The 20,464-nt window shown below is 41.4% G+C and overlaps 3 protein-coding genes across 5 annotated transcripts; 2 read left to right on the forward strand and 1 right to left on the reverse strand.

Annotated features, from left to right (window-relative positions):
• Positions 1 to 527: 527 nt before the first annotated feature.
• Positions 528 to 7,748, forward strand: cax1 (cation/H+ exchanger protein 1). Of its 3 annotated transcripts, none has more exons than XM_084573306.1 (20): positions 528 to 696; positions 1,326 to 1,502; positions 1,668 to 1,795; positions 2,158 to 2,266; positions 2,389 to 2,505; positions 2,593 to 2,654; positions 2,737 to 2,916; positions 3,006 to 3,191; positions 3,294 to 3,387; positions 3,487 to 3,628; positions 3,712 to 3,895; positions 4,007 to 4,106; positions 4,185 to 4,303; positions 4,434 to 4,471; positions 4,557 to 4,726; positions 5,815 to 5,951; positions 6,134 to 6,228; positions 6,364 to 6,442; positions 6,541 to 6,649; positions 7,350 to 7,748. In XM_084573306.1, exons 1-20 carry the CDS (start codon positions 621 to 623, stop codon positions 7,421 to 7,423), a joined length of 2,376 nt encoding a protein of 791 aa, XP_084429432.1. In that variant the 5' UTR covers positions 528 to 620; the 3' UTR covers positions 7,424 to 7,748. The 3 variants fall into 3 exon arrangements, with proteins under 3 accessions (XP_084429432.1, XP_084429433.1, XP_084429434.1); XM_084573307.1 differs by having other exon boundaries at positions 4,557 to 4,684; XM_084573308.1 differs by having other exon boundaries at positions 529 to 696; positions 4,557 to 4,684; positions 5,818 to 5,951.
• Positions 7,749 to 7,859: 111 nt separating this feature from the next.
• On the reverse strand, positions 7,860 to 14,124 carry klhdc10 (kelch domain containing 10). Its single transcript, XM_084573309.1, has 9 exons — positions 13,855 to 14,124; positions 12,140 to 12,361; positions 11,896 to 12,050; positions 11,561 to 11,709; positions 11,374 to 11,458; positions 10,991 to 11,057; positions 10,862 to 10,909; positions 10,627 to 10,766; positions 7,860 to 9,965 (listed from the first exon to the last, which is right to left on the reverse strand). The coding sequence occupies exons 1-9, from the start codon at positions 13,943 to 13,945 to the stop codon at positions 9,756 to 9,758; spliced, it is 1,167 nt and encodes a 388-aa protein (XP_084429435.1). The 5' UTR covers positions 13,946 to 14,124; the 3' UTR covers positions 7,860 to 9,755.
• Positions 14,125 to 15,507: 1,383 nt separating this feature from the next.
• On the forward strand, positions 15,508 to 19,809 carry zc3hc1 (zinc finger, C3HC-type containing 1). The gene is made up of 10 exons (XM_084573391.1): positions 15,508 to 15,690; positions 16,300 to 16,402; positions 16,544 to 16,694; positions 16,825 to 16,908; positions 16,995 to 17,122; positions 17,236 to 17,375; positions 17,484 to 17,745; positions 17,881 to 18,057; positions 18,513 to 18,725; positions 18,861 to 19,809. Exons 1-10 carry the CDS (start codon positions 15,512 to 15,514, stop codon positions 18,933 to 18,935), a joined length of 1,512 nt encoding a protein of 503 aa, XP_084429517.1. The 5' UTR covers positions 15,508 to 15,511; the 3' UTR covers positions 18,936 to 19,809.
• Positions 19,810 to 20,464: the final 655 nt, after the last annotated feature.

The raw sequence follows: 20,464 nt of genomic DNA on the forward strand, positions 1-20,464 counted from the left end.
GAATTTCTCCACTAGGGGCGGTAAACCTTCTCTACGTAATTTTTTTTTTTGCTTTTTATATTAAAGAATGACCACAGTTTATTATAGTTTTCTATCGCAGTGTCTTAATTGATCCTCTAGGGGCGCTAAAGTTACAAAACTTCTAATTACGCTTGACGTAGTAGAAGATAACAAAAAATTATAATAATACGTGTGTAATATTTATTTACTGTCAATTTTCATCCATGCACCTGTGCGTCCTCCTGCAGGTGATTTTGCTGCTATGTTGTCACCTTGAGCACATGCATCAGGTACGAGCTTTCTGCTGCAGTGTCTGAATGTGTCCACTGGGGGCGCTAAACTTACACATGCCCACAAATAAGTAAATCATAAGTGAAAATTTTTTTGAAGGTTTAAAAAAGGTATTCAGACATATATGGAAAAATAAAAATAAAAATAAAACTACGCAAAAACAAATACGAGGTTTATAAAGAGGCTAAGCCAATTTAACCTCTTGCCCCTCCTACTCCACCCCCCGGAACTCCACCCTTCTCTGCAAAGCGCAGACAGACATTATAAGGAGGATGGGAAACGTCGACGAGCAGATGACAGTAGCGATAGTCGGGGAATAAACAGACGGAATGTCTTTCAAAAAGTCTTCGCTGATGCCGGCTGATGTGGAGAAGCTGCGTAAAAGATCCGCGGCTGACTCTTCAGGTGAGACCAAACCTCTCTGCTCCGTTCATTAAAATCCAGACTCATTCAGCTCATTAAAGTCACCTGTGCTGCCAAAGCTCCCTCCAGTTTGAACTAAAATGTGAACTTTTTGGAGTTAAAATACTTTCTGAGAGGTTTTTTTTTTTTTTTTTTTTTTTTGTTAAGACTCCATGTTTAGACAGGTAGTGATGAGATTACCATAACCTTTTATCCTTGTTACTCACATACTGTTACTTTAGTGCGTGAAGACGGTTTTCAGGTAACAGGCTGCCTCTCACTATAAATGACCACTTTTTTTTCCCATAGTAATATTAAAAAATTCTTAAATTGCAGTCCACTTCCTAGCACTTCCAACATCTACAGGGTTATGCTTCTATATTTTTTTATTTTCAAAGCCTAGCAGAGTGAGCTAATCTTTACATTGCATTGATAATGTGATTAGTCTTGGTTGACTGTAGTTGGACAGCATGAAGAAGAGAAGGATCGCTGCATGACTCTCAGGAGGCTTTTGTTAGTCACGCACATTCCCATGGGAAGCCTTAGGTCGTGGATGTTCACACCTCAAATGCATATGTGTCTTTTTTTATTTAATCCGCTACTCTGCTCTTGCTGATAATTTCCATATTCAGAGAACTATGTGGATCCTGAACAGCATCACCGGTTTCCACAGCAACAGTCCCACACTGAAAGGCTCTGTGTTGGGCCCCAGCATCCAGAGCTAGGCGCAGATGAAACTCCTTCCCCGGACGCTTCTCACCACCACTTCTGCCACTACACGCCAAAATGTTACCTCGCCGTTAACAAAGGTGAATGACGCACCAGCTGCAACTGGAATAGATTATTTAAACTACTGCCCTCGTGATAAAACTTGATTTTTCCGTGGGAAATGTTGAAACATAGACGAAGGTAAACTGAAGGTGGTGAGAGAAGTCTTGCCTGGAAGGATTTTCTCACAGTGTTGATCTGCACAGGAGGACATGGCACCTCAGCCCGGTCTGCTCTGTCACCGCATGGAGAGGAATGGCACGAAGGCACCACGAAGACCACAATCAGAGTTGATAACGAGGTGGAGGCACACAGGGAGGCCAACAACTATAGGGTGAGTCGTGACTGGGTTACTCCAGGAGTGACTGCTTGTAAATTCAGTGTCAAAATGTGTGGCGTGCCAGTGTTTGCATGTTTGACTAAAACAAAAAGAAAAGGAGACCCCCATCAAGGGAAGATGTCAGTAAAGAAAATGCGTCATTTAGTTGTTTTCATTTGCACGTGAGTGGCTTCTGTAATGGTGGAGTCAGAAATGCAAACATGCATGAACATTTATCTGCTTTTTCCCCTGCTATATTCTTTAAATTCAGGTCCAGACATTTACAACCGAGCACATTTATCCGTTATTGTCTTGATAAAAATTATTCTTAGTCTTGGGACATAACCTTTAATCCAAACCTATGCTTTCTTTTCCAGTTTGGCTTCAGGAAATGGAAGGGAAATGTAACCGAGAGGCCCATTGAAGACAGATCGGAGAGCATCAGAGAACTGTACTCAGATCTCAGTGTTGTTAAGCCTCAAGAAGGTCTTTTTTCGTTTTTCTACTGCTGTTTAAGACCTACATACCCGTAGAGGCAAATACGACAAAATGATTCACAAAATAAGTATATTTATGACTTCTCACTGTCTCTCTCTCTCTCTGTTCAGGCTCAGTGGTCACTGTTGGAAACATATGTTATGTGTTTTTATTTGGATGGTGGACATCATTATTCTACGTCCTCCTTTGCCCTGTAATGTTCCTAACAGTGTTCGGCGCACCTTATGGTTGGTATTCAAAAGAATTACTGCATTATTGAGAAAACTGTAGCTGTCTCTGGATGCGAAACATCACAACAACTTTGATTCTTTCAGGAAAACTTTGTCTGAAGATGGCATGGTACTTTATTTGGCCATTTGGGAAGTCAATAGTGAAGGTAATATACATCATCACACATCATTTTATCCTCTTCTGACTTGTCGTCTATTAACTGACGTGCTGTTATTCCATTTTTTCAGGCTGGCAATATGTATAATAGAGCCATCCTGAAGCCTCCAAAGATTGAAGTCACTGTTCATGAACGGGACAGTGAGGACCAAATCCGGGACAAGGACTCCGCCCCTCTTCTGATGTCTTCCCCAATCCCTGTTGAGATCCCCGTCCCGGCACCGGCAGCTAGAAAAACGTCAAAGCTCTGGGTAGGAGAGTTGGAATCGCGTCAGCCTCTTGGTGTGTTGTAAACTTTTTTTTGTATGTGTTTTCTGTAATTCCTGGTCCTTCTCTGCAGTGTCGCTTCAGTACGTATATTTGGTTGTTGCTGGGTTACCCTGTCCTGGTGATCGTCCACTCCCTCGTCTGCCTGCTCTCCTGGCTGCTGGTCTTCACCATCCCAGTGGCAAAAATTAACGCTCGCATAATGACCACCATCCTCCTCATGCCGCCGGAGGACGTCGAGATCCACACACTGGAAAAGGTACAGAAACGGATGTGATTGTTAGATTTGTGTTTTCTGATATATTTTTTTGGATACCTTTTTAACTTCCATGTTCTTTTTTTTTTTTTTTTTTTTTGGCAGACACACGAGATCAGAGTCATCTTATGCTGTTACCAAGCTTTGAATGTGTTTTACTACAAATACACCGTGCAAGGAATCAACATCTTTGCTCTCAGTATCCTTTAGTTTTATTTTAGATTCTAGTCGAGATGCCGTACTTTGCATTTACCTCGTCTTGATCAGTTCGTTACCCTTAACTCCAAGTTTCTCTCAGACCTGCTTCCCCTCGTATTAATCACTCTGATCTTTGGCTACACTGATCATGAACACAAGTACTTCAGTCCAGAGACCATGTTTGCAATGGCCATCACTTCCATCATCCCCCTCTCTTACTACATCGGCATGGGAATAGCCAGGTAAAGCTTTATAAACCCGCAACTCTGCATGATATTTGATATCTTCGGGTTGTTTTATTCGTGTCTTTGCATACTCCCTACAGCATTTCTGCACAGAGTAATTTTGCGGTGGGAGCGGTGGTCAATGCGACTTTTGGCTCCATCACTGAGATGACGTTCTACATCACGGCGCTGCTGCAGGGTTACCGTGCAGGCACCAAATGTTATGAAGAGATCGTCAAGGCGGCGCTCACCGGGACCTTGCTTGGATGTATATTATTCATACCTGTGAGTGTCTGAAAAGGACAAATGAAGCTTTTCGTTAGATCCTAACCTGATAGATGCCCATACTTGTGTTCTAACCTCTTTGTTTTCTATGTGTGCCAACTAACTGCACAGGGTATCTGCATGATCATTGGTGGCATCAAACACAGCGAGCAACGGTTTAACAGTCGTTCAGCTGGTGTGAGTTCTGCTCTGCTCTTCATATCTATTGGCGGTAAGGAATTATTCCTGCACTCCTGTCTGATTCGTAAACCTCTAAACCTGATTCTCACGGTGCACGGCTTGTCCCCAGGCGTGTTTGCTCCCACGCTCTTCTCAAAGATCTTTGGTAGCCTGGTGTGTGAAAACTGCAGCAATGTTCCAGGCAACACCAGTCTGCCATTCATCTGCAAGGACTGTCACTACGACACGGTGGGCCGTGTCTACTTGATCTTTTCAGAGCAAATCACATTTTTATGGATTCTTAACGTTGAGGTTTTTGCATTTGTTCTATCTGTTGTCTTAGCTGATGTTTAAACCTATCATTCTTTGTTCTCAACAGAGTAAAATGGACCCACATTTGATTCTGTCCCATACTGAGTAAGTCCAGATTCTACACACAGACTTTATTCTAACTCTGCACCTCTTTTCCGGTGCAATCAACTTGGTGTGAAATGTCTTCCAGGCCTCTAGTGTACACCATTTCCGTCCTGCTGCCCGCTGCATACCTGATCGGCCTCATCTTCACGCTGAAGACCCACTCCCACATCTACGACATCCACATCAGCGATGGCCACGGGGGCCACGCACAGGGTCAGTACGCACAAGAGGGCACCAGCAACTACAACCCCACTGGTGAGGTCACCTCAGGCCACCTACTTGCCGCCAACTCATGTATCATTGCCGACATTAGTGCCACCGGCTACGGTGCGGCAGGTGTGGTGTGCATGCACCTCTTTAATCTTTTGGGAAAAGCTGGTGATTTTTCAGCACTCGTTCACTGTTGCCTGCCTTATTAACCCCAATGTGCATGTGACTCATACAACTGTTTCCCTTTCAGTGAAGTTGTGCATGTGGAAAAACTCTAAGGCGAGTAAGAATGACGAACCAAGATGGATGCAAGTTGTATGCTAATGTTTGGGCAACACGTATAAATAAAATTTTGCCTTGTATTCTGTGAACTAAAAAGGAAAAATAAATAAACTGTAATCTTCTTGGGGCACCAAAATGCTTTTAAAGTCTTAGGACTTCATTGACTTTTTGGGCCTTAATTGATTTGTTGGGACTTACAAGGTAGCCCAAGAGTCTTTATACAGCTACCCCCCGAGATAATGCACATAGTCTACAAGGAAGAGTCTTCAGAAGGACACCTTACTTAAGTCCTCATCCAAAAAAAATCAAAGTTTGCAAAGCAACATCTAATATAGGAAAGAACGGATACGATTGGACGTCAGCAAACATCGGACATAAAACTGTACAGTTGGTCAAGGAGCTGGAACTAAAAAGAGGATGGCTTTTACAAGGAGAACAAGGATCCATATGACACCTCAAAATCCACTATGAAATGCTTCAAGAAATGCAGACTAAAGCTTTTTGTTTTCCCCTGACAGTACACTGACTGACAATCTGTGGCTGGATCTCATACAATTCAAAATGGCATAAAAATAAACTAAGTGGTCTGTAAGAAAGAGTGAATGAAGTCCTTAATATACTCTCAAGTGGCTTAAGTATTTGCAAGCTGCCAAAAGGGGCAATTATAGACTTTGTAGTGTTTTAAGTTCATAGAATAAAACAAACGCAATCAACAGAATGTGTGTAATTTGCCCAGACTGTTGCATACATCTGTATGATGAGGAGAAAAAGGTTCCCTGAATTGTGAGGTAGGTATTGAATATTAAACTGACACATCTCTGTGAGCTAATGGAGCGTATGTTTGTCACCAGCAGGTCATCACGTTGTCCACTGGTCCCGGTGGAGGGCTCTAGCAGTATTGATTGTCGCCACGGTGCTGATGGCTTGCTGCGCTGACCTCAGCACTGAGAACATAGCGCCCATGCTGACCAAGTCCTCAGTCTCCCAGGTACCCAACTGCATTATTCTTGGATCCTTGGTTCACAAAATCATCTTAGCATCTTTTGATAGACACCTTCCATTTAAGCTGAAATAGAAATATTGTCTATTTGCACATAAGTGCAGTGAACTTAAAGATGCCTCATTGTGCGTCCCTCACACTAAGCTCTACACTATTCTCTTGCCTTGCAGTACTTCATTGGCGTCACAGTCTTGGCAATGGTGCCAGAGCTTCCTGAAATCGTCAATGGGATCCAGTTTGCGCTACAAAACAATATCAGCCTAAGGTTCGAGTATTATCACACCACCTGAACTGTAAATGAAGGAGAATATGACAAAGTACATTTTCATGTAACATGCTTCATTAAGTTCATACCAACTCTTAAGCAAGAATGTCATTACTAACATTTTCATCTTTGCAGCCTTGAAGTGGGCAGCTGCATTGCTGTGCAGGTCTGCATGATTCAGATTCCACTGCTCATCCTCTTCAATGCGTTCTACGTAAGAGCAGTTGTTTTTTTTGTTGGATATTTAGTTTGAATCAATCTGAATTGCTTTCATAGTGGCTGTGCATCCCCTTTTTTCCCCCCCACTGCTAGGATGTTGGATTTGTGCTCGTGTTCAGTGATATTCACCTTTGGGCGAGTATCTTTAGTGTCATTCTGGTCAACTACATCTTCATGGATGGAAAGTGTGACTACTTTCAGGGTAAGTCATGTTAAAGGGTTAATCTGTCTTTTTTTAGGATAGTAGGATTGTATTATTGTCCTATCCATAGTCAGTTTATTACTTATAGCAGATGGTGCTCGACACACACCTAGTTTGGAGATGCAGAGAAGACTACGGGCATGGAAGTAAAGCAACGAACTGCTGTGGATGGGGTTGCAGTATTTTACTCGCTGGGTACTGAAACCGTTGTATAGCACTCGACTCCATTGACAGAAATGGCAATTTTACCTTACAGAGCATGGGAGTATTGGTCTACCACTGGAGCTAAATTGCCTCTGAAGTAATGGTAAAGTCATACAGTAACACAAACTAGCCAAGTAATTGTGGCAGAAAACCCACGCCTGTGTTTCTTTGGGTAAAATTACTGTTTTTGTCAATGAAGTCTGGTGATTATTACATATTTAACTGCTGACCCTCTGCAGCAGTTCAGTGCTTGACTTCTCACGTCTGCTTCTCTGAACTGGGTGCATACTGGCCTCTGTTTATTGTAGGCAATACAATAAATCTGACTATAGATAAGTATCGCATACAATCCCACTTAGAAGCTGCCTAACTCTCCCTTCAACTGAGACTGCTTTGCAAGAGGAATCGGGTTTGTTTGCAGACGTGCAATAAAACTCATGTGTGCTACGGTTGATTACATCCTATGTAGATTACAACCTGCTTGTTTTCTCTGCAGGTACAGCTCTAGTGGTGGTGTACCTCATCCTTTTGGCTCTGTACTTCTTTGCTCCGTCTCCACGCTCCTGTTAATCTGCAAGAAAAATGCTGAAGCACCAAGATCTCATGGCCCTGATGAAATAATCCTTCAAGTGGTTCTGGTCAAGAAGCAGAAAACCAAAAAGAAAAACTTTTGAATTCTTCTGACAGACATAAAAGTGTTTGCTGTTGCATAAAAATTTAAATTTGTAATATTTATTTTTTGTGAATCATTGATATGTGGTTGATATCAGATGTAATAAATGAATAAATAAATGTAACAATTCATACAACTTGTCATTTGGCATTTTAGCACATTTATGTTCAACAAACGGAACAAAATCATGCGTGTTACTACCTCCATCCTGTGTGCATTCTCAAAATAGAAGCGGCAACAACAATTCATGCAAAAGAGTCCAAAAATAGCACACAAACCTGCTAATGCAACATGCTGGTCATTAGTCAAGCAAAGGAAATTCGGGAGAGAAAGCTATTTACAGAACATTTTTATTGACAGATCTCCAACACGACACTCGTACAACATTTCAGAGGTCACCGGTAAAACTGAAAGTAAAGTTCGGATATATAAAAAGCAGGTAATGACATCATGCAACAGGTAGTTTGCAGAGATGCAGAGCGGAAATTAAAGGACAAGGTGAAGAAGTGCAGGCAGATTCATGCATTGGTGAAATCTATTTCTTCATAATGTTTAAAAGGGCAACATTATTCAGCATAGGTTCAATTAACCAGCAACACCGACTAAGAGCTTTTAGAGCTGCTAACCTGTGTGCTCGAAATGCTGCATCCTGTTCTCAAAGTCTACATTAAGTTGATATTAAAAAAAAAAAAAAACATTTGGCCAGAAACACTTAGTAATTATTTGCAATAACTGGTTTAAATTGATAATGTCCACTTAAAAGAATTATGTCTATGCATGCAAAGATCTTACACTGCCGAAATCTGTGAAATTTAAACCTCATTACAGTTTTTAAAAAGGCACTGCAGTATAAACGAATGCCTGCAAAAGACTGCTACTAAAGCAACTCCTTGTGCAAAAATCACCGTCACATTGTCAAAAGAGAAAGTCTAAACAGAATCGAGTCTTTATTTAAATAAAAGCATTTAAATTAAAACATTTTTTGTTTGTTTAAAGAGCACCAAATTCACAGTGATGTGTAGCATCATGGTTTGGAACAAATGAAAGCTGCGAGCGAACACAAATGATCTTGAAGCTACCCACCTTCCCTCCACCTTTCGTACCGGTGATTTCTCCAGACTAGCCTGAAATGTAATGTATATAATGGAAAATACAGGAAACACAGGGGACAAGGATTTTACGCACGTGTTTCTGCATGTTTTAGACAATTTACTGCAAATACTGTACTATTCTTGACTGTTTTTAAAGTGTGCAACAATTTAGCTTTTAATGTTTTTTCCTTCCAGGGAGACAGCATGTGTGTTCAAATCTAAAAATTTTAATTTAAAGCGATTGAAACGTCAGATTGCGAAAACCGTGTCTGCTTTTATTCACGTCAAAGTTACGCACAGATACCCCACTTTGACAATAAAAGCAGACATTAAAATCAACTCTAAGGACTTTTAATTTTCCCCTTCACGCTCCCGGGGCTGATTTCCACACCCTAGGGAAGAGACTGAGATAAAATGGCTGTCTAGAAAGTCACAAAAACATTTAAAAGGTCTAAAAACACTACAACCTGTCAGGAATGAAAACAATACGGGATAACTGCATTAAATTGGCTAAAATGTGCAAAAGAACCCCGCCGTGGTTCTTCGGCGAAACCGCTGCCTTCCACAGATTTTGCTTGCAGAATTAAAAGAGTACACGGCTACACGTATACAAGACCAAATGTGCAAACAGCAAATGTCGGTTCGGGAGAGCGCCTCCAGAAACAAAAACGATTTAGTCCTTCAAATAAATATACATGCATTCTTCCTTCACACAGAATCCTTAAAAATTACCAGAGAATGAAGACTTCAAAAGAAACGAGTGTAGACAGTGTTCGACTTGGTGACGTGGCAAGATGAACTATGTCAGTTTGGAGGATGAAAGCCAAGCATCCACACCTAGCTGGACACAAAGGCATCATGTAGGGAACAATGGTGGCACGGGGGTGGGGGGTTGAGTAAAATCCATAAAACATTCCACATATAATTTCATCATCATCACTGTATCTACAAAAAAAAAGAAGAAGAAAAAAACAAAAAACGAAAAAAGGCATCCCATAGTTTTTGGTTTTAAGGCGGGGCTACGTTAGGCAGGGGAGGGAGAGTGCATTTAATACTGTGCTCTGTCAGACCTCATCTCCTCGCTGTCCAGCCCAGCCCTTCCATTCCATTCCATTCGTCCGTCCGCGCTCCTCTGTGGCTATTTCAAGCGTTCAATGAGTTCCTGCGTGAGGCCCAGGTTGAGAAGCTGCATTGTGGGGAGTGAAGTCAGATGGGGAAAGGCCTTGAGGAGCTTCTCCCAGCATAGCTCCAGAAGGCTGGGCACGGCCAGCCAGATCTTGAACAGAGAGCCAGTTCTCTTGTTCTCGTGGATGTTCACCACACCGCCGTGGATGTACATGCAGCCGGCCTGGAGACAAATTGAAAGAAAGAATAGAAAAACATTTTATTCACGGTATTAAGAGCGTTTCCTGCAGACACCACCAGAGCTTGAGCTTCTAAGATCCACCCCTATAGGCTAAAACTGGTGGAAACAAATGCTTTTCAATATGTACTTGGCATGATAGTTTCTAGCAGCTTTGCAGAGGTTGGTGTAGTATAAATTATTTTAAACATACCAACCCCAACATGAAACATCTGTGTCAATAAATAGCCAGTGTGCGAAGGCTGTGCACAAAATGGATGCAAAAAAAAAAAGGAAATCCATTTAAAATTTGTTCATCTGGAAGCGATTTCAACATAAAGCTGTATTTCATTCTTCTTCAAGACCAGAGATGGTGATTCCTAGAAACTTAAGTCAGTTTTGTGACTCTCATTTTTCCTCTATAGGCCCCCATATTCCTAGTTTCTGTAGGTAACTCAAACCTTTGCTCTTTGGTGCCGATTAGCATTGTTTGAACACGTCATGTTCTCCACTACAGCTTTATTCATCTCAATTTGCAATTGCTTGGTGACTAACAATCTAACAATTTCACCTGTGTGCATATTCTATTTTTAATACTAACTAACTCACAATTAAGCTGCAATTAAACTGTGCCAGAGTGGTTAGACTGGCTGGGCATTGTACGAACCGGGGTAACAGCAGCACAGTGAAAGTAGGCTGGCTCAGGCATCGCTGCTGGTAGTTTACTCCACTGGAAAGTGTGCAGGTTGATCTTCCACAGATCTGCTAGTATCAGTTCCCCATTGTAGCCTCCACAGATAAATACATCTGCAACAGAAAAAAAAGCATGCATTAATTGTTGGTGTTAGCTTATAAATGGGAGGATACGATATCAAACTACAGTACTTCATAATATTGCTCACCATTGCGTATTTGCACACAGCTATGGCACCTCCTAGGAGCGGGATATCCTGTCAAAAGCACAGACATTTCAGGATAATGAGGGTGAGAGCAAAGCAGCATCAGTTACTCATGAGGTGCAGGATACAGACCTATTTTTTCATGAGGTTTAGTTGTAATCTCCTCCCAGGAATTGGTCTCCAGATTGTAAGCATGTATCTATTAAAAAACACGATTTACCATGAGTCTAAATGACAAATTTTAATAGTGACTAAGATGGGGTTTGGCTTGTGTGTGAGAAAAACTGCATATAGAAGCTCTAAATATAGACCAGTCCTCACGCCAATAGATGATGATGTGTGTGATTGTAGCTGAAATACAATTTTGTGGACAAGCTGCATGCTTTTTATTTTTTACCCTTTCACTGGCTGTGACTCCCGTGTCTGTGTAATAATACTAATGGATACTGAATTTCCCATGGGATAAATAAAGTATTTATCTCTCGTTGGAGAGGCTACCCTTATTGGTGTAGTACCTTATCCAAAGGATAAGATGTCCAGGAAGTTCCTCCTCCCAGAATATAAATCCTCTGTCCATCATGTGCTATTTCATGTCTGTACCTGTGACATGCACATACACACACACACACAACAGTAAGCCACGTAAAGGGGTTTAATACATTAAAAATATATCCAGCACGGTTAGCTCTAGCAACACCATACCGTTCCTCAGGCAGGTCGTCCGGAGGGTTGTTGGGCTTGAGGTGAATCCACTCCCTGGTGGTCAGGTCCAGCCTGTGTAGGTCTGTGCTGTAGATGTAACCTGTTGTGCCTCCAAACACGTACAGGAAGCCATTTATAATGACCATCGCCTGGAGAAGGAAAAATAAGAAACTACAGTGAAAAGTTTGTAAATCTAGGAGCTAGTTTTTTTAGAACCTAAATACTACATCCCTCTGTTAAAGCACATAATCATTTCCCATTAGAAACAACAACAAAGTACAAACTACAGTTTTTAATACGAATGTGGTTCTGAAAAAGCTGGTTTCTAAGGCTACCTGTCCATAGATCCTGTTGGGCTTCTTCCCTCGACAGTTGAGCAGTGACCATCGCTTGTACTTCACGTTACAAACGTGAACATCGTTGCCATTGTTTTCACCGAATGGGATCCCAGTACCACCAAACACCAGGAGGTTGTTGCCGTGCAAAACAGCTGTAGGAACACAGCAACGGCAAACTCAAATAACCTCAATTTTAAAAACAATACTGTGAAGTATTAAATTGTTTGTAATGTTTATTCACCTGACATAGAAGCCAGTTCCGTGGGCATGTAGCCCTCTGTTCGGATCTGCTGCCAGCAGCCTGTGGCAAAGTGGTACCTCCAGAGCTCCCTGAACAGTGGATAGTCTTCATTATCTGAGCCTCCTGACTCATCATAGTCAGGGTTGTATCCGCCAAACACGTACAAGTTAGTGTTGTCAGCGACACAGCGATGCCCACTGCGAGCAGGGGGAGTACGTGGACCTGGAAAGGAAGGGACAAAGCTTGAGGATAAGAAACTAAACAGACATTAATACTGGACCAGTGAGATAAATCTACTTGATATCAAAAAGCTACAAATAAATACAGAATAAAATCCCCTGGTTTTGCTTACTATAAACTATTAGCCTCCTTATTTATCCTTATGTATCAGGGTGCTCATGACCTGCAGCGTGACCAGACAGTAAACACCGTACACAGTCATCTGGTTAACACAGGACCTTGAGTCAACAGTCAAATTTACACAAGAACACCTTCACTGTCATAACAATGTAAAAGTGTCAACAGAGTCCACACATGTCAAGTGTTCACATATTACTTTGAATGCACTGTGAGAAGAAATATATAAGGGATAGGCCGTTCAAGAAAGAAACAGCAGTCAATGAGTCAATCATTGAATAACCTTGAATAAAAGTTAGCTAATTAAACCAATAACTGGTCACACCAGGTAGGCGAGACGTGTTGTGAAACACCTCTCGAGTGACAGATCTAATTCTCTGTGAAGTCATTGTGCATTGTGTTCACACCAAGATGAATCTCAACTTAATGCAGCAGCTTGGAGACAGTGAGCTAAAACAAATACCTAACAGGAATGCATAAGCTTCAAAAACAACACTGCAACATGGTTGAAGTCATGTCACAGCAAGAATGTGGCTTTTTATAGATGAATTGCATCAGTGCGTTTAATAAAAATTAGAGCAGTTAGGGAAAAATTAGAGTCTACGGCGACTCGTACGGCAGGGCAGCTTATGCAGTTGTCTGTGAAGACTACCAGTCATCCGAGGTCACATTTCTTGCCATATGTCAACATCAGTGAGACTGACCAGAGCTGGACTGTGTGCTACAGACTGCAAGGGTCCCAGAGGATGACTGACCTTGCCCTCGACCTAATCTAACAGGAAATACTTAGAAATTAAAGAGGAGTGTCCTTTTAATTTTTCCCACACACAACAGTCCACTGTACAGATGCAACATCCAGCACGAGGAACATACTTGAAGCGCCATGAACCATTTGAAGGAAGTTATCTTGGACTCACATGCAAATGCAGGTTATCAAGTATAAGAGAAACAGCTGTCGTCAACCAAGTAGCCCTTCTTTTGACAATTAGTGCAATTTACACCTTGAATCAGTTGAAAATAAAGCTTAAAAGTGGCATTGCCATGTTTGTAGCTGTAGTAAAAAAATAGCATTCAGTGTCATGCTACAAAGCTTTTACATATCTTAATGATATGTTAGCTTAGGTATAATTGGTAACAAGATAGTAAAAGAGCAGAATTGCGGGAGGCTGCTAGCTTAGATGTAATGTTTAGCATTGTCACCAACAAGGAAGACAAACAAATTCCTGACGAGCGAAGGTGACATAACGTGTGCAGCAGCCAATTTGAGCCACATCGGCGTTATTTAACTGGATACGTGTCACAGCGTTGCGTTAAAAACACAACGTTGTTAGCATGTCTCGCTAATGTTGTTAACAGACCTGCTATCGTCACACCGTGCGGCGGCCTGCCTGTCAGTCTCTCGAATTTATTCAGCTGGTCCGGACTGCGAGCAGCTTCAGCGTCCGACATCGTTTCGCCTTTACAGTCCGCTCCTGAAAAACGTCACATCGAGTAAAAAAATGTGCTAAAGTGCCGAGAAACCATTTCACATTTCAGTCAGTTCTGAAGCCATTCACAAATATCACTCCCCCCTGGTCCCCCCGGCCTGTGACAGTTGACCAATCCCTGAGCTTGTTATTAGGACGTCGGCTGCACTGGTTTCGTCATCGAAAAGGGGCGGGGCTGCGCGTGTTGGTTGGTCCCCTCTCCCACAACAACATTTGTTTCTATTTAAATATAGCCTGGAAAGGGAACTTCTAGGACAGATTGATGGTTCAGAAAACATTATTCAAAGCATCAAGAAATCTTTCCCTGAACATTCACTTGCGATTTACGTACCTCAACTGAAAAAAAAACCCAAAAGGAAATAATGAAAACAGTCTTTTCTAAGGGTTCAAAGAGTTTATTGTCATGTGCACAGTGTAGAAAAATGTCTCCCTGTACAATGAAATTCTTCTTTTGCCGTCCACCCGAATGCCTAACAATATAAGAAATCTTAGAAATAGAAAATAAAAGATACATTTAATACAAAATATAAAAGATGTGCAAATGGGACTGTAAACAATGAACTGAAAAATGTAAACAAAAGCTGAAAACGTGAACAGTGCATTATATGGTATCAGCTGATGGTAGTGGGGAAAAGGACTTCTTCAAGTCTTGAGGTCTTACATTTCACACTCCTGTACCTTCCGGCCTGAGGGTAGGAGTGTGAAGAGTCTGAGTTGGGGGTGGGTGGATTCCTTAGTGAGGGAGGCAGCTCTCTTTTGGACAGCAGTGTGTGGTTAAAATGTAATGTGGTAATTGATTTATATATTTATAAGAACTGAAACTGTGATACTTGCATAGATGGCAAATGTTAGTTAACTTTAGCTGTCCAAATGATGTTCCCAAAACAAAGACAAGTAGTAGTCTCTTCAATTTGTTTGAGCTAAAGGCAAGTACATTCATTTGAGACATCTCACCACTCCAAGTGGTAAAAACTTCAGAGTGAGTGGTAAAAGAAAACGCAAACAAGTCTAGATGCCTTGGTTTTATCTTTATTTTAGATGACCTGGACCATGACCTGGACCATGAATGAGTTTTTATTGTTTAAGTAAGTTACCACAAATAGAATATTTACTAACTAGTGCACACACAGTCCAAAAAGTGTAGTAAAAAAGAGAAATACTTTGCTTTAAATGTATAGTCCTTAGACCTTTCAGGGGGAAATCGTTTACTTTTGTCTCTCCATTATATTTATCTAAAAGCTGCTTGCTAATTTAAAATATTACTTCTTAATTTGGTCACATCATATAAGGGTGTTTGTGTTGTTTTAGGTTAAACTACCCATACATAAATACATATATATTTATATCAACACTACCATTCTAATAATGTGATATAGCCCATAATAAGAAGATAAGACAAGATAAGAACATATTTTAGTATTTTATGTTGTGGTGTTTTTATTTATATCACTTGTTTCTGTTAGATGTTCTGATAAATCATTATGAACATAACTGTGGTGTGGTGGGGGGGACCTTACAAAGCGGAACGATGGTTTCAGGGTGTATTTTCCGGGGGGACCTTTCAGAGCCGATCATGGCGACTCTCGGCGGCAGTCGTGGGGATCGTCTCGGCAATTCTAACCAACACAAGTCTTCTCTTGCTTCTCCGGAGAAAGTCCGCGAACTTCTTAATCAGGGGGTATCAGCAGCAGACAACGCTTCCAACAGGTGCGGATTTTGAGCAATTTCGCGCCCTTTGTTTGATTTAAAGGGGTGAAAGCGCAAGTTGACGCTAGCTAGTTTGGCTAGCCGCTTAGCTTGGCAGCACTACTTTAGCCGCCTCCTTCTCTCGGTATAATTTGAAGAGAGTCTAGACTCCGCAGGTTTGGGAGCTTGTAATCCTCGAACGGGAATGTGCATATGTACACATATATGTTTGTATATCTCTATATATTTGTGCTCCTAACACACTGCAAACAGATTTGTTGTGGTAACAGCTGCACTGCTACTGTGTACAGTTACAGACAAGGAGGTGGAGGAACCTAGAGTTTTATGGTAACACACTGCACACATTTTTGTAGTATTGTTAAAGGCCAGGTTAGACGAGCAATACAAGAGCTTGAGTTCTGCTTATTTATTTATTGTATAATATATATTTCTGATAAATGTAATTCGATTAAAGTGTGTTACTAGTTTAATTAAATGTGTTTGCCCAAACCTGTCTGTCTGGCAGTGTACGGATCTCTCAATGTGCCGTATGCAGAGATTTATATCAAGCTAATAACAAGTATGTGATAACCAAGGTAAATATGTTTTTCCCCTTTATGTGGATTTCAGTGGACAAGGAGATTTGAAAGTTCTTGAAGTAAAAAACAGCGCTCAAGCACCTTGTGAGGCCACAAACAAAGAGGCCTTTTTCTCAAGAGTGGAATCATATTCAATATCCTTTTTGGTTATGACATCCAGAGTTTTAAAAACAGCATTTGTTGACCTGTAATTTTGATCTGTCTTTTTTTATTTGATTCATGATGAGACCATATAATAAAGTGGATTTCAAGTGAAATTTTCCTTAGCATAGCACTGTTTGAAATGGGCCGGCAAACCCCGCATCCTGTCCCCTCTGATGTGCGCCCGATATGGCTGGATCAACGTCGGCTGCGATATGCTCAAGTGCTCCAGCTGCCAGGCTTTCCTTTGTGCAACACTACAACCGGCTCTAGACTTCGAAAAATGTAAGCAAAACTGCAAGCAACAGAAAAAGATAATGTTGGGTGCCAAGGCACAATTTATCTTGGCATGGTTGGGCTGATGTCGCCAGCCTGCCAAAAGTGAAAGGTCAAGCAAGTCTTTTATTTTAAACAGATGAAACCCGCATTGCAGAGATATCGAAGCAGCTTCGCACACAACATGAAAAGTTTTGTCCTTGGCCTGACTTTCCGTGTCCAGGTAGGAGCAGTATATATACTATATTACTTGCAAAAACACCACACTGTCATTTGAGGTAGGTTAACCCTGAAAATGTTTTATTTCAGAGCGGTTCTGGCTGGTTCCAGCATGTGAACCTTCAACACTCCTTAATGCCTTTTTGGAGCGCTTCCAGAGCGCCTGTCACCTTACACAGCAGCTGCCAGCCATGAAGCCGGAGCAGCTGAAGTCCATGGTGAAGAGATTATACTGAATCCATTATATTATGAAAATAAATTCTTGTGCATATGCTGGTTTTGAGTAACCTCAGTTGTTTGCATGTGATTAATGTCCAATGTCTCCTTGCAGTCTTTGACAGAGGATGTTATCGGTGCTATACTACAGCTGATTGAGGAAGAACAAAAAAGAAAGGGAGCGACCCCTTGTTCTGAATCACTGGCTGTCCAGGTGGCTGCATGTATTGTTTCTCTCTGTGGCTGGGCGGCAAGGTGAGAGAAAATTCCTAACTCCCTCTTGTTCACAGAAATGGATGTTGCTATGTGATGTTGATGAGACTGGAGAGACGAGGGTCAAAGATGTGTTTTCCTCCATCTTAGCCCGGCTCTGCACGCCATGAGTCTGCCCATCCTCACCTGCTCCTACTGTATGCGCAAGGTGGGTTTGTGGAACTTCCACCAAATGGAGGGAATGGCAGGCGATGCAGATAACACTGCGGGGCTCTCTATCCAAGCAACAAGTCCCGCTACAGCACCAACCCTTGAGGGACAGGGAGACCATTCTACACCTGCCTCTCCCAACCCTGCTACAACTCCATGTCGCATGAAGCTGAGGAGCCAGGACTCCACCCGCTCTGACCAGGCAAGCTTTAAGGATGTTGACCAGCAAAATAAGCTAGGCTTATATGCATATATTTATTACAACAACCTCATGTATAGTTCTTGTCAATAAAACATAATGGGCTGCTTCGTCACTTTGTTTTTCTGTGTCCCACAGAGTGAGGGCACCTCCTCTCTCGTGGGGTTGCGTGCCCGAAGCAGAGACTCACCCAGCCCCAGTGAAGAGCTCCTGAGCCCTTTGACCAGGGGGAAGAGGCCTGCAACCCGCAGCAGAGGACAGGGAGATGGCATACACTCTCCCAAACGCCTGTGCTTCACATCAGCTGGTGGTCCTGTAAGAACTAACATTATCCTTGATTTCTTACCTGGTTGTTTTCAGTTTTATTATGGCATGGTTTTCCATCTGCTGCACCTGAAGTCCACAATAATAGCTAGTGGTAAAGTGCTGCCTGGCTATAAAAGGGTTTGAGAGTAATTTTGATGTTTTAACACTTGCATTCAAGATGGGCCTTCGTGGTCCATTATATGAGAATCCTGCTTCAAGTACACACTCCTACATTACATTATTTTTCATGCACAACAGATCTTGCCATTTTTAAATGATTAAAAGGAAGAAAGGAGATCTTTAACTGAAGATTACATTATGAGATATTGTATATAGAAAATTATAATCCCAATTTTGAGTGAAATATTTACATTCCTATGGTTAACATGTTGTCTCCTTGTCCAAGTTGAAAGAGGATTTTGCACAATTTACAAACAGCTTGATTTGACCTACTGCTATTTCAGGATGGGCCCCTGCACAAAAATTCATTTGACCCCCTCGGTCAGCACAGGGACTGGTGTCCCTGGATCTCTGTGGGAAAGGAGAATGAAGACCCGGGGGTTGTCCCTCTTTCGGATGGAGGCTCAACACTTCATCAGCAGGGCTGGAAGACTGCTCTTGACCTCATCATGCCCCAAAAGAAGATCAATAATATAGAAGGAGGCAGCCCAGCACAGGTTAAAACCTTTATATTTTATCACAAAGACTCACCAAACATGAACAATTTCTTATCTTTATCTTTTGAAAAAAAATGATATTAAACACACATTTCATCTATAGTTCTTTCTTTTGTTTAATGTCTTTCCTCGCAGGGCCCTCGTGACAAGTCAAAAAGGGTGTTCGCTATATTCCGCCAGTGGCAGGTATCCTCCTCTCCATCTCAGTAGACTGTTCGCCTACAAACACCACTGCAACACGGAATTGATGAACCCCTCACTTTCCTTTTGTGGTACAGAATCCACCTTACCAGTGACAGGAGTGTCATATATTTTTAATGTATGCCATCCCTTAAAGTTGTGTTTACAGTCAACGTGTTTCTGGGGTGGGGAATGAAGTTCATTGTCTTCAGGCATATGAATGAGTGTCTTCTCTGTAAACAGTGAAAAATGTGAAGGATACCTGTGGGTTTTTAAAACATTTGAATTCTGCTACATGTCAACTGGGATGTGCAACTACTGGCGTCTGGACAGGCATCGTGTTTGTACTTAAGTGGTCATCAAAAGCAAAAGAACACATCTCAGTATTTAAGTAGGCCACAGGTAAGGCATGAGTACTATTATACATGAAGTCTGGTAGCCCCCTCAATGGCGTCCTGATGGTCTGGATTTCTGTGGAATACAAGACGCAGTCAATCCTTTTTAGAAAGGGACGAATGGCTCTACACTGGAAAGACAATGTTTACCTTCTCGATATGTTGTTGGGTCATTTGCAGTAGTGGTACACATTAACCTCAGATAAACAAAAACTGTGAGGAAGTTTTTTTTGTGGTTACTGTTTTACTGTTTTTTTCTTTAAGGGAACAGAATCCTCTTGGCGTAGTGAAATGTTTTTTTAATAAGTCAGTAACTAAAATCCTGATTGTTGCAGGCAAGTACAGCTATGTGCCACAAATTTCAAACATGTTCTCAATTAGAGTCAGGATGTCTGAACTTCCTTTTTGCCTTCCTGTGATATCTCCTTGCTAGTGCAGTCCACACTATCCTGCATGTGCTTTTATTTTAATTGATCTTCCTGAAGGGATTTAATAAAATGCTCTTCTGATTTGTTTTGTTTCACTGTGGGTATGTTGTTCCTCTTACATTTTAACTAACAATAAATGGAATGAAAAGAGTGGAATTATGACATTGTAAATACAAAGACAATACAGTCAAAACAATCAGATATGAGTCTTGCAAATATCTGATTACTGTTATAGCTTATACAGCTTCTCAAAGGTTTTTTGTGGTATACTGTCTTTCATCAATAACTTCAGTGGCAGCTATTTATCTTGAACATATAAAGCTGATAGTTACACAAATGCAACAATATGTTCATTGGAATTTTCTGTGTTGTATAAATTACTTGTACTTTATTGAAAAGTAATTTTAAAAAAAGACTTAAAAAGCCCCAAAAAAGACTTTAAAAAAAACATGGATGCTGACTGTTCATGGCTGAGAGAATCTGTTCTTCAAAAGGACTTCAAAATGTCAGCTGGTACCAGACATTTTGGGGCGTATAAGCTGACAGACAACATGTGGGTGTGACACTTATCTGTTTGAGAACATGGAAGACAAGAACAACAGAGCCAGTGTCACAGAAATGAGTGTAAGCTTGTGAAATCATGAAGAATGTGCCCATAAGTTCTTTTAATATGGTATTTCTATTTCTTTGTAGTTAATCACCCTAAATTGTAAAAAAAACATCGTGGGTAGTGTGT

Source organism: Chelon labrosus (assembly GCF_963514085.1).
Source record: "Chelon labrosus genome assembly, chromosome: 23".
NCBI classification, from domain to species: Eukaryota; Metazoa; Chordata; class Actinopteri; order Mugiliformes; family Mugilidae; genus Chelon; species Chelon labrosus.

Bases quoted from the DNA above. Each gene is read 5' to 3' on its own strand.
- cax1 (XM_084573306.1), top strand. From the start codon at position 621: ATGTCTTTCAAAAAGTCTTCGCTGATGCCGGCTGATGTGGAGAAGCTG. The intron at 1,503-1,667 runs GTGAATGACGCA...TGATCTGCACAG, and splicing joins TTACCTCGCCGTTAACAAAG to GAGGACATGGCACCTCAGCC. The intron at 1,796-2,157 runs GTGAGTCGTGAC...TTTCTTTTCCAG, and splicing joins GGGAGGCCAACAACTATAGG to TTTGGCTTCAGGAAATGGAA.
- klhdc10 (XM_084573309.1), bottom strand. From the start codon at position 13,945: ATGTCGGACGCTGAAGCTGCTCGCAGTCCGGACCAGCTGAATAAATTC. The intron at 11,710-11,895 runs GTAGCCTTAGAA...TTCCTTCTCCAG, and splicing joins CCAACAGGATCTATGGACAG to GCGATGGTCATTATAAATGG. The intron at 10,767-10,861 runs GTGAGCAATATT...TTTCTGTTGCAG, and splicing joins CTGTGTGCAAATACGCAATG to ATGTATTTATCTGTGGAGGC.
- zc3hc1 (XM_084573391.1), top strand. From the start codon at position 15,512: ATGGTTTCAGGGTGTATTTTCCGGGGGGACCTTTCAGAGCCGATCATG. The intron at 16,403-16,543 runs ATATCCTTTTTG...TTAGCATAGCAC, and splicing joins CAAGAGTGGAATCATATTCA to TGTTTGAAATGGGCCGGCAA. The intron at 17,376-17,483 runs GTGAGAGAAAAT...CCTCCATCTTAG, and splicing joins CTCTGTGGCTGGGCGGCAAG to CCCGGCTCTGCACGCCATGA.